The 13743-nt window shown below is 41.1% G+C and overlaps 2 protein-coding genes across 2 annotated transcripts in view; one reads left to right on the top strand and one right to left on the bottom strand.

Moving 5' to 3' along the window:
* The window catches only part of LOC310727127 (uncharacterized protein), a 564745-nt gene that overhangs the window by 49017 nt on the left and 501985 nt on the right, over positions 1 to 13743 (top strand). The window contains exon 10 of the mRNA XM_083543328.1: positions 10047 to 10199. Within this exon, the coding sequence (XP_083399454.1) occupies positions 10047 to 10199 (153 nt within the window). The remainder of the gene's footprint in view (positions 1 to 10046; positions 10200 to 13743) is intronic.
* Positions 1 to 13743, bottom strand: part of LOC310730354 (myelin-oligodendrocyte glycoprotein-like) — a 225473-nt gene that overhangs the window by 171824 nt on the left and 39906 nt on the right. The window lies entirely within an intron of this gene.

Below are 13743 nucleotides of genomic sequence, written 5' to 3'. Positions count from 1 at the left end.
AAAAACAAGCTTGATTCTGTAATAAAAAACAATGCAATTTTTAATGGACTGAGGCAAAGTGGAAAACTGTTCTGTGGTCAGAAGAATTGAAATTGTAATTATTTTTTTAAACTATGAATGCTGCATTTTTGAGATTAAAAAGGAAAAGGGTAATTTGGCTTATCTGCACTCAGTTCAAAAGCCTACATCTTTGATTGTAATGAGATGCATTAGTGCCTATGAAATGAGCAGCTTGCACATCTGGAAAGACACAATCAATGCTGAAAGATAAATAAATGTTTTAGAGCAACATATGCTTCCATCCACACAACTCTTTTTCCGAGAAGGCCTTAAATGCCCTCATGCCGGACAGTTGTATAAAGCATTTCACTGCATGTCATACTCTGTATTTATGTGTATGGGACAAATAACATTTGATTTGATTTGATTTTGATTTGATTTGATTTAAAATATTTTCACAGAACAAAGCTAAACCGCATACTGCATATATTACAACAACATGGCTTCATAGTAGAAGAGTCCAGGTGCTGAACTTGCCTGCCTGCAGTCTAGACCTTTCAGAAAACCTTTGGTCAAATGACAAACACTACTAAGAAGACCCAGGACTGTTTAGCAGCTAGAATCCTGTATCAGACACAAATGGGACAATTGGGACATTCCTCTCCCAAAAACTCCAGCAAATGATTTCCTAAGTTCTCAGACATATACAGAGGGGAAGTTACACAGTGGTAAACATGGCCCTGTCCCAACTATTTAAAAAACTGTTAAAGCCATCACATTTTAAATGACCTTTTTTTAAAAATATCAAATGGTACATTTCCTCATTTTAAACATCTATGTCCAACTGTGAAGACAATTGGTTTATGAGATTTGTACATCATTGCATTCTGTTTTTTGCAGTATGCAGTATTTCAAGCTGTTTGAAATTGGGCAATGTAGTTTGGTGTAAAAAAAACAAAACAATCCTGTTCTTCTCTGTAATAGCAAAACTGGAATAAAGAAATGTCAGGACAGGGAGCTGGGAACAAGTTAGCAATATTCAGTAGCCAAACACACACTATCATGATGGGGTTTTGCACTTTTTTCTATTTTGCTGAATATATTAAATTTGAGTTGTTAGTTTTTTCTTTTTCCTTACCTGGTTGTTGGTAATATTATAATAATAATAGTAATAATAATGCAATAAAAGAGGTTTCAAATTCAAATTCACTCCATCTCTGTCTCTTTTTCTTTCTCTGTGCATTTGTGTGTGTGTGTGTGTGTGTGTGTGTGTATGTGTGTGTGTGTGTGTGTGTGTGTGTGTGTGTGTGTGTGTGTGTGTAGTTTTACAGGTGTTATTTGTGTAGAAATGTCCTCCAGAATGAGTGACTCTGTGAAGCGAAACATAAATAAATTTGTGAGGTGAGTGAAGGTTGTGACTCTGTAAAAAATAGAAATGTTCTCACATTCACCAACACTAAACAGATCAGACTCTGATGTGTATCTGTGAAAAGTGACGAGTGAAGAGTTGAATTCAGCAGCTTTGTCTCCAGATGTTCAAAACCAGCTGATGATTAGTGACATTAAGCTACTGAGCAACACGTCTAACCCTAAGTTGTCCCTGTAGCTGGATAAAGTATGAAGGTTTAAGAATGGGATCAGTGTTAATAAGAACATCATCAGATTTTAACTCCAGTTTCATTATTCAGTGTTGCTGCAGAACAGTAATAATGATGCAGTGGTTGTGTGTGTTTAGTCTGATTTAGGGTAAGAGATAAGACTCACCTGAACCCAGCTGTGTGTCCATGAAGAGTGATGAGTCAATGCGTCTTTCAATAGTCTTTAAAGACACAGACTGTACTACTGATCTGATGTGAGGACAGTTGAATGTATGAGTGCAGTGTTTTATCACTCACACTCTCACATAATCAAACATCTCTGTAATATGTGTGTATTCACTGCTTTGTGTTTGTAGTTATGAATATGATTTATAGTCTTTATTCTACTTTTAACAAGTGTTTTATTTGTTCACAGACTGCAGAAGAAAAAATCAAAGATCACTGAGAAGAGTCATTTAGAGGCCATATTCAAGGTGTGTGTGTGTGTGTGTGTGTGTGTGTGTGTGTGTGTGTGTGTGTGTGTGTGTGTGTGTGTTAGTAATCCCAGCATTGTAACGTATATCTCTATCTATTTGCTATCTAGTATGGGGCCAGCTGATTTCAGTGCAGTATGGCTACCAGGCTTCTTTCTCACACAATAAATACACTTCCCAAGCCTCTTTACCACATAACAGGGTCCTACCCAGCACAATCCAATTTAAGTTACCGTAATATCTGTCTCTTTGGCCCAAAGACACATACAAGCTCTCCCTCAGTGAAATCGTATCTCATGCAATGTTGGTCATTTGCTCGCTTGAAGTGATTGACGATGGGCAAACTCATGGGCTGATTTAGCCGGTGCTATAACTGACGTTATAACTGTATAACTGTGTGTGAGCCAGGTCCTTTTGATCCTGGCTCACACACAATAACAGTTGGGTGGCAAGTATCTGATTATAGGTTTTTATATTATATTATATTATATTATAGGTGATTATTGGTCGCCTCCTGTTGACGTCATCCAAAGAGAAGTGGGCGTGGCTTTAGTTTACTGGAGTGCAGGGAGGCCTGGAATGGAGTCTCGGGAAGGCACCTGCACCTGCACACAAACCCCACACCACATACAGTACAATTACAATACAACCCACAAAATAATGCGGGTTGTAACTATATATATATATATATATATATATATATATATATATATATATATATATATATATATATATATATCTGCTTCATATATTTCTGCTTCAGACTTGCAATTTCTTTTTGCTGCATTAACATGGAAATGTTCCCACTGTGGGACAAAAATCTTGTCCCCATAAATCTTACTGTACATGCTTTGTATTTGTACTTTACTTCTGCAGATATTTTCGCAGGCTCTGTACACAGTTTACATAGTAGAGATTTTGAACGTATTTCTTTTTTGTTTCAAATCAGGATCTGGAGCACAAAGTCATCACTCTGATACAGGATGAACTGAAGATATATAAGAAGCTCCTGGGTCCAGATTACCCAGCATGCTCTGAGAGGGAAGTGGAGGATGAGGAGGATCAGAGCAGTGTCAGAGAGGGAGTGCTGAAGATCACACTGCACTTCCTGAAGAACATGAAGCACACAGATCTCGCTAACACACTGCAGAACAGTAAGAGCTCATGGGGTTCTAACATCACTTTATCTTCAGAGGAAGCAAACTGCTGTACATTTATTAAACACATCTCATCATAATGATGTGCTTTTATCAACACAATATAATAACACATCAGTACTGACATTCCATATGATATACAGCTATGAAAATATCATAAGCTCACAGAGATGATCAGAGAGTTTACATTTTATTCTTCTTTTTATCAGAACTCGTCTCTGTGTACCAGCGAAAACTCAAATCCAAACTGAGAAAGAAATGTAAAAGAATTACTGAAGGAATCTCACAGCATGGAAGCTCAGCACTTCTGAATGAGATCTACACAGACCTCTACATCACAGAGGGTTGGAGTGGAGATGTCAATAATGAACATGAGGTGAGACAGATTGAGACAGTGTCCAGGAGACCAGCCACACAGGAGACACCCATCAAATGTAATGATCTCTTTAAAGACAAGCCCATCAGAAGTGTGCTGACTAAAGGAGTTGCTGGAATTGGAAAAACAGTCTCTGTGCAGAAGGTCATTCTGGACTGGGCTGAAGGAAAAGCAAATCAGGACATCACCTTCATGTTTCCACTTCCCTTTAGAGAGCTGAATCTGATGAAGCAGAAACATTTCAGTCTGATGGATCTTCTTCATCACTTTTTCCCAGAAATAAAAGAATTACGATTAATAGACTGTGAGATTAATAAAGCGGTGTTGATCTTTGATGGTCTGGATGAGTGTCGACTTCCTCTAAATTTCCAGAACAATGAGAGATTGTGTGATGTGACAGAATCAGCCTCAGTGGATGTGCTGCTGACGAACCTCATAAAGGGGAATCTGCTTCCTTCTGTTCACTTCTGGATCACCTCCCGACCAGGAGCAGCCAATCAGATTCCTCCTGAGTGTGTTGACCAGGTAACAGAGGTACGAGGGTTCAGTGATCCTCGGAAAGAGGAGTACTTCAGGAAGAGGATCAGTGATCAGAGCCTGGCCAATAAAATTATCACACACATGAAGTCTTCCAGAAGCCTCTACATCATGTGCCACATCCCAGTCTTCTGCTGGATCTCAGCCACTGTTCTAGAGAGAATGTTGGGTGAAGCAGAGAGTGGAGAGATCCCCAAGACTCTAACTCAAATGTTCACACACTTCTTGATCTTTCAAAACAAAAACAAGCACCAAAAGTACAACCAGAAATGTGACCATTATCCTCAGCAGATTAGAAACAGTATCCTGGCACTGGGAAAACTGGCTTTCCAACAGCTGGAGAAAAGAAACCTGATCTTCTATGAGGAAGACCTGAGAGAGTGTGGCATTAATGTCAGAGAAGCATCAGTGTACTCGGGAGTGTGTACTCAGATCTTCAGAGAGGAGTTTGGGCTTCATCTGGGGAAGGTGTTCAGCTTTGTACATCTGAATGTTCAGGAGTTTCTGGCTGCTTTATACACATTTCTCTCATTCATCAACAAAAAGAGTAATAAACATCAAAACAACAATCTCTCAGATCTTTTTACAGAATGAACCATGGATGATTTCCTCAGAAGTGTAGTGAAAAAGGCCTTACAGAGTGAGAATGGACACCTGGACCTGTTCCTCCGCTTCCTTCTGGGTCTCTCACTGGAGTCCAATCAGACTCTCTTACGAGACCTATTGCCCCAGACAGGAAGTAGCTCTTACAGCAAACAGGAAACAGTCGAGTACATCAAGAAGAAGATCAGAGAAAATCCATCTCCAGAGAAATCCATCAACCTGTTCCACTGTCTGAATGAACTAAATGATTATTCTTTAGTACAGGAAGTACAAAATTACCTGAACAAAGGAGATTACTGGTGTCTCAGGGGAGTCAGACTCTCTCCTGCTCAGTGGTCTGCTCTGGTGTTTGTGTTGCTGAACTCTGAAGAGAATCTGGATGAGTTTAATTTGAGGAAATACGCCCCATCAGAGGAAAGTCTTCTGAGGCTTCTGCCAGTGGTCAAAGCATCCAGAAAAGCTGTGTAAGTCATTTTAAAATGTGTTACTAATTCCATAAATGTAGTTATTATTTTAAATAAACACTAATAACACTGCACTGATTAGGATCATGATTATCATTCATTACTCCAATCAGGTCACTTCAAGTCAAGTCAAGTCAATAAGCTTTTATTGTCATTTCAACCATATATAGCTGACGCAGTACACAGTGAAATAAAACAACTTTCCTCCTGAAACCTGGTGCTACATAAAACAAAATAGAGCTACATCACAGAAAACACAGGGTTACGGACTACTAAGTGTTCTCGCCACATAAAGTGCATTGTGTGCAACCTGATGCAAAGACAACACAAGACAGCGCAAGACAATACAGGACAGTGTAAGACAAATACACAAAACACAAAATAGCGCCGCCAGTATATTCCTGTATATTATTGTATACAGTATATTATTGTATATTACACACTGCGGTGTGTAAAAGAGTAAACATTGTAATTCAGAAAAATGTAAACAAAATGTTGTGCAAAAGAGCAATAGCAGCAGTCAAAAAAGATGTGCAAAAACAGCATGTAAACAGTTTGTAGTAATTAAGTGATGTAATAAAAGTGGTACTGAAGACATGGATTTGTGATGTGAGTAGGATTGTGTGTTTAAGTCCGGGTTGTACAGATCAGTCACACAGTTGAGTGTGCCTGTGTGAGTAACAGTTCAGTTCTGTGTTGAGGAGCCTGATGGCTTGAGGGAAGAAACTGTAGCACAGTCTGGATGTGGCGGCCCGAATGCTTCAGAACCCCTTTCCTGATGGCAGGAGGGTGATGAGTGTGTTTGACGGGTGTGTGTGTGGTCGTCCACAATCCTGTTGGCTTTGCGGATGCAGCATGTGGAGTAAATGTCCATGATAGAGGGGAGAGACACTCCGATGATCTTCTCAGCTGTCCTCACTATCCTCTGTAAGGATATCTTTGGATCCAAGACACTTATTCTGTATGTAGGGAGAATGAGGAGCTTATTGAAGAGAAGATCAGTAAATATATAGATTTTATTTCTATTTGGTTAAACTCCTTGTGAAGTGTCTCAAAGAACACGGTGTTATTTAATGCACTTTTATAATTTAAACTAAAAAGGAAGTTAGGATGGGACAGACACTCTTTCCCCATTTTTAATAGCTAATGGAATTTAACCTGTTAGCCTTCGCCACAGCTTTTGGAACTCAAAGCTGAAAATGCCCAACCCAAATTTAAATGTAAACAGTTCCTGTTAAAAATGTGATACATACACAATTTAGATATCTTTAGAAAGAAGACAATTTGAGCTTTACTGTCAATCGCATTTTTTGATATTGCTTAAATATATATTAAATTTCAGATGATGAAGGGTCTTGAATAAACATTTCCTGCATTGAACATTATTATTATTTTACATATAAATACGTGAAATCAGTCCTGGAGCAGAAAAGTATTGGGTTGAAAGCCACATGTCTCCTGAGTTTATATTAAATGAATGTATTTATTATCTCTATATAAACATTTTCATGACAAATGAGATCCCTACATTTATTTATCTGAGACAATGTTTGATCCTTTTCTCCCCCCCCCCTGTTTGAAAGCCACCTGCTAAACTCAGGTGTCCATTCATACAGTCTGCATATAAATAAATGGATGACCGTTAAGGCTTTTGTTATACATATTGATGGCCAGGAAGCCAGACAAGCTATTGTTTTACAGTCATGAACATTCATATTAATGGCTGGCCATTTGAATCCCAACAATACACACACACACACACACTTTTCAAGCATTTCTCTTATGAAAACAAACAGACAATAACACATATAACATCATATAAAACTGTAAAGGGAAATATATTGTATCTCACAGATGTAAAATAGGCTCAGATTTTCCATCTCCATGCAGATCTCCACGGCCCTGTTTTCACTCCGCCCCAAGAATATTTTCCACATCGCTGCTTTGTTCAAATCTCCTTATTTGACTGTCCATTTTATTTCTTTGTTTTATTTTATTTTTTGTAAACAATACCCAGTTAGCACGAGCTGGAAAGAGCTGTTTGTGCAGAACCGAGAGCTGCATCCACTTCCTGCCAGGTGCATCACTTTGCACGTGTTACACCCTTTGACCACTAAGAGCTTCTAAAGAATAATAAAACTAAGAACTCTCCCCTGTGTGCTACCCTGGGCAGGGTCAACGCAAGGAAAGCAGCTGGCCCTGACGGCATCTCTGGCCATGAACTCAGAGCATGCACGGAGCACTCATCCTTGTCAAAGTGTTTCGAAAGACTGGTCCTCACCCACCTCATAGCCTGTCTGCCACCAACTCTGGACCCATACCATTTTGCCTATTGCCTGATTAGGTCAACTGAGAATGCCATTTCCACAGTACTTCATTCTGCCCTGACCCACCTGGACAATCCCGACACTTATGCCGGGATGTTGTTTGTTGATTTCAGCTCAGCTTTTAACACTATTAGCCCCTTCAAGCTAATCTTGAAGCTGAAACAACTTAACATCAGCACATCTCTGCAACTAGAACCTGGACAAACTAACGAACAGACCACAGTCTGTCCGACTGAACTTAGTCACCTCCAGCAATCACACACTCAGCACTGGGGTTCCTCAGGGATGTGTACTGTGTTCTCTTCTATACTTTCTTTTCACCTATGAGTGCAAACCCACCTATACCTCAAACAGCATTGTTAAGTTTACAGATGACACCATGGTGGTAGGCCTGATCAGAGGTAACGATGACATGGCCTACAGGGAGGAGATCCAGCACCTAGTAGCATGGTGTGAGGACAATAACCTGGATTTTAACACCAAGAAGATTAGAGAGATAATTGCAGATTAGAGACGAGTCGGCAATCACACTCACGCTCCCATTCCCATCAACGGAGCACCCAAACAATCGACTATTCACCCTTCTCCAATGGGGCAGATGCTAAAGGTGCCTCAGAGCCACACAAACAGACTGAAGAATAGCATTTTTCATGTAGCTTTTACTAATTATTACAATTATTAATCACTTAATATTGTCAACTGCAGCAGAGGTATAAGTAAGTTGCAAAACATTTTGGAATCTAGAGAGCATTTAATTAAAATCTGGTGATAAGGTGAAGTTCAGAATGATGTTGTGGGAGAGCTTTGGGCTAAGGGAAGGAAGAACAGTAGGACGGTCAAAAGTTATCAGCAAAACCAGTTTTATTTTGCTTTGCTTGACACACCCATGCACATGCATCGATGCTTCTTCCTTTCTCTGCTTATCCTCTTCCCTGGTCACTGAAAAAGAGAACAAACATTAGTCAGGTCCCAAAAAGGTGTGTGACTCTCACAACTTGTTTCCCCCAGCTCTTCCCTCTATTCAAAAAACAGCGCTCAGCCCCACCTACACTGCCACATACACTGACCACCCAAACACTGGCCTGCACTGACTCCTCCCCCCTGATGTGAGAGGAAACGGGCAATTGCTATCTGCGTCCCTGGTCTGTGGATCACCTTAAGTTTAAGTGAATGAAGTGCCAGATACCACAATTGAATTTTTGATAATCCATACATAATCAGACCTACAGGTGGGTGAGGACCAGTCTTTCGAAGCACTTTGACAGGGGTGAGTGCTCCGTGCATGCTCTGAGTACATGGCCAGGGATGCTGTCAGGGCCAGCTTCTTTCCTTGCGTTGACCCTGCCCAAGGTAGCACACACTTCAGAGGTGGAGAGTTCTTATGTACATAATCAGACCCATAATCACAACATTACCATCATCCTGAACCATATTTTTGTGTTTTGGTAGTCGGTATGAGCAACTGCAGGTTTGTTCATCCAGGTAGAGGCAAAAACACATTCAAAAACTTATTTTATGTTGCAACCTGTGCTCTCTACAATGGTGAGAGGTGGTCTCCACAGGGGCCTTTTTTTTTTTTTTTTTTTTTTTTAACTTACCTTAGACCCAAGTTCCTCCAACTCAAAAAGCACCATTGCTGGAGACACAGATACCACCTCTCTCCTTGGTTAAGTTTGTCCCTAATAAGCAGGCCAGTGGTTACAAACTGTTGGCGATCAGTCAAACAAGACCTGAGCCAGCAGAAAGCTGTTCCCTTTATTCCAACAATGTTTTCAAGTTTAGCAAGCAGGAAATTATGATCAGTGGTGTCAAAAGCTGCACAAAGGTTGAGCAAAACAAGTAAAGAGACAAAACCCTGATCAGAGTCCAATAACAGGTCATTTACCTGTAAATGGTCATTTGGCAGCTGCACCAAACCAGACAGTTATAGATATACACAGGACAGACTCGATGATAGCCGAGTAAAATTGTTTCAGCAGCTTGTAGTGGTTGCACCAGACAGCCAGCTTTTTAACCTCCTGTTTGTAAGCAGACTAATCTCCATCCTGGATGAGGCCAATGACTGTAGTGTTGTCTGCAAACTTCAGGAGCTTGACATAGGGGTTTATAGAGGTGCAGTCATTTGTATACAGTGAGAGGAACAGTGGGGAGAGAATGCAACCCTGGGGAGCACCAGTTCTGATAATGAGAGTCCTAGATGTGACTTTACCCAGCCTCACTGTCTGTCAGGAAGTTGGTGACCCACAGACAGATTAGGGTGGGCACGGAAATCTGCATCATTTTGGCTGAGAGAAGGTCAGGAAAGATGGTAGTAAAGGCCAAACGTAAGTCTACAAAACAAGATCCTTGCATAGGTCTGTCAAGATGTTGCACTATATAATGCAGATTGAGAGCAACAGGTCTGTAATCATTAAAACCAGTGATTTGTTTACACACTCCAATGCGTTTATACCTTGTGTGCGTGTGTGTTTGAGATGTCAGTGTAATGATATGTCATTATTTCTCTCCCAGGCTGTGTGGGTGTGATCTCACAGGTGAAAGCTGTAGAATTCTGTCCTCAGTTCTCAGAGAACTGGACCTGAGAGTGAATAAACTGCAGGATTCAGGAGTGAAGCTGCTCTCTGCTGGACTGGAGAATCCACACTGTACACTGGAGATACTGAGGTCAGATTATCTTCATAAGGTCACTGACATTTTGTTTGTGAATGTCAATATTTAATTATAAAAATAATAACAGTAAATGAAGTTGAACAAGTCTGATGAATTTTACTATTTAAAACTTTCCAATATAAATGGTTTACTTATCAGTGATACATTTCACTGTATGATCATGTTGGGTAACAAATAACATGCATCAGCTCGCTCATTATGTATACATTTAAGATTTTTACATTAATTTAATTTGTTTATTTCTGTAAAGTTACTTTGTCACTTTGTGACAATGTCCACTGTTTAAAGTGATGTACAAAGGAAATCCAGAGAAAAAGAGAACGAGATAAAGAAAAAGAACAAGGAAATCAACAGGAATACACAAAAGCAACACTTACACAATTTACAGCAACATTATATTATACCAACAGATAATGAATGCATAAACAAACTAACAAAAAATTCTGTAAAGCTCACTTGGTTAGGAAGATAGAGGAGACATTAATGGGTTCATGAAGCAAAAGTGAAATTTTTTATACCTTAGACCTGCTTTTATGACGGTACAGACTCGAGACACATACACACCCCACACACACTCGGAACTTGTTCCTGCTTTTCAGCCATAAGCCATAACACACACACACACACACACACACACACACACACACACACACACACACACACACACACACACACACACACACAGCTCTGAGACTCTTTTCTCTCTACTCTTTATCCTCCTTGCCACACACTGAATCAGCACACAGTCACATCAGCAACAGGTGTAATTCTCACCGCTTGTTTCTGGCTCCACCCTCTATACACAAATAGGTGCTCATCCAAACACCTGCTGCTACAATCAACCAAATAAACAAATTTAAAAAGCTTATGAAGTTTTGTTAATTATTATTGGGAAAAAAATTTCCCAAACCCTGCCCTTATGTTTTGCTTTTAAATTTCCATGGTGTTACGTTCCCACCTTGGCTAGGCCTAGGGGAGTGTGGGAACAATAACCATTTAGTTGTTGCGGGTTGTTTGGACAAAAAGCAGGACCAGAGTTTAGAGTAGTTATTGTTTTAATTGTCAAGTGCAGTAAGGTAACAAACAGTTTCCAAGAGTATTTCACAAGTCAAGAAGACTAGACTCACACTGGCAAAAGAACATGGACAGTGCCAAAGAAATTAACATAAGAAAAGGTCTACTCTAGGCTGTATTTTGGAAGCTTAAATTAACTAACAAACAGCCACAGACTAGCTGACTACTCTCGGCTCTGCTACCAGAAAATACAGTGGGTGGCACCTGCCCTCTACCTAGGGTGTCTAAACAATAGCAAAAACCTACGTGGTGGAATGTAGGTGCATGCACATTCTTATCTGTTCTTAAACAAGGTGAGCTAGTATAACCGGCACAACTAGCATAACAGCGCCCTCTCTTTCTCTCTTTCGTTCTCTCTCTCTCTCTCTCTCTCTCTCTCTCTCTCTCTCTCTCTCTCTCTCTCTCTCTCTCTCTCTCTCTCTCTCTCTCTCTCTCTCGTTCTCCTCCTTCTTCTTTCATTGCTCTCCCCTGGGGACTTCAGGAGCTGCCTTTGAATGGAAGGCTCCGCCTCCTCTGGCCGGGCTCTTGCTCATTATTGGTCCTTTTTTTTCCAGGCCTCCATTTCAATTACCAGGTAGCTCCACCTATAGATAGTAAAGAGCTGAAGACAGAGCAACAAAACGGGGGAGGGGGGAGCAGTAGAAAAAAAACAGCAGACACATAACACATTTACATTTGCGGCATTTAGCAGAAGCCTTTATCCAGAGCGACGTACAAAAGGATTGGTTTGACACATGGCTGGTACATCTATGTTGTGCAGCTCTGTGTGACATTACAACCCACTGATGTTTACACAGTGTGCTGATTAAAAACCAAGAATGTGTGTTTGTGTTTGTTATCGGTGTTTGATTTATCACCATTTTTTCACAGGCTGTGTGAGTGTAATCTCACAGAAAAGCTGTAGAATTCTGTCCTCAGTTCTCAGTTTAAACTCCTCCAGTCTGAAAGAACTGGACCTGAGTGAGAATTACCTGCAGGATTCAGGAGTGAAGCTGCTCTCTGCTGGACTGGAAAATCCACACTGTACACTGGAGATACTGAGGTCAGATCATCACTTACACACTGTAGATCCTGCATTTCTGTCATTTGGCTGTTTCAGATGAATAAAATGTGTGTTCTGGAGCACAATTTAAATAAAGTAGCAACAACTGCTATAATTTTTCAGATTCATAAATAACAAACACTGAAATAGATGTGTAACAATTTGGAATTTCCTTACAGGAACTTGGGCTGCCTCACAACTCTTTTTTGGCACGTTGTCCATGCTCTAAAATAATGGGTGCAATCAGTTAAAAATGGAGCTAAGCCATCACTGGCAGGGTGACCTTATAACCAGGAAGTATAAAAGACACATGGAGTGAAGCCGACCCCAGCTTCTGTTTGTTCATGAAGAGCTCTGTGTGAAATTTTATTTTGTTTGTCTGTCTGTCAAAAAAACAAAAGAATGAAAGCATCGAAAAAACAAGCACACTTTTTCAGCCTTTGTGTGGCTTGTTTGGGAGCGGAGCATGCAAAGTCGGTTCTCGAGGGAGCCGACTGTGAGCACTGCGCTCACATGTCTATGCGATTGCTCTGATCCCGATGGGCACTCTTCGAGGAGGCTGAGGTAGAGCCTCTGGTTCCTGGGGTTCGCAAATGGACCTTGCAGAAGATTTAAAGACATGCTTGTCCCTTTCTTCTACCTTACCTGCCTGGTCCAGCTCTTGTTAGCTGGCTTCGGAAGCATACCTTTCAGTGGTTTCTTCCTCCTGTGATGAGAGCATGACACAAGCTGTAGATAAGCTGTATAAAGCTTAGCCGGCCGATGATAGCCTCTCCGTCAAGTAAGCTCGACGAGTGCTTTTTACTCCCGGCGTCGCAACCTCCACATCAGGGTCTACTGTTTTACACTGACCTGCACCAAGGTGTCCAGGTCTCGGCCCGCCACTTTAGCCCCAAGACCATGGTGTATTCCAACAACATGTGTCTTAGGGATCACGCTTATGGAGTCACGCCATGGGTGAAAGAGATGTCAGCAGGCTATTTCTGCCCATGTGTGGCATCCTCCCTTAAGGTCCCAACACTATTTACCAAGCCACTGCGTACTATGTCAGTGCTGGTGGGTAAGGCGTATGCCTCGGCAGGCCAGGCCGCTGGATGTCTGCACAATATGGCGGTGTTATAGGCATACCAAGCCGACCTGCCGGGAGAGTTGGAAGTGGGAGACATCATGGGCAGCCAGGTGAAAGAGCTCCGCCATATGGCGGACTTGGCCCTTAGAGCCCCTAAAGAGACTGCTAAGGCCAATGGATGGTCCATGGCCGTCCTAACAGCCACAGAGAAACATTTGTCAGAAATTGCTAACAGGGACAAGGCAGTGATGCTGGACGCCTCACTTTCACTTTTAGACCTTTAACGTCAACTCTGTTAATTCGGTAGTCGAAAGGTTACAGGAAGCAAAAAAACAATTGGTGGCATTCCATTG

Source organism: Silurus aristotelis, assembly GCF_946808225.1.
Source record: "Silurus aristotelis genome assembly, chromosome: 1".
NCBI classification, from domain to species: domain Eukaryota; kingdom Metazoa; phylum Chordata; class Actinopteri; order Siluriformes; family Siluridae; genus Silurus; species Silurus aristotelis.
This window is presented reverse-complemented; position numbering and strand designations above follow the sequence as displayed.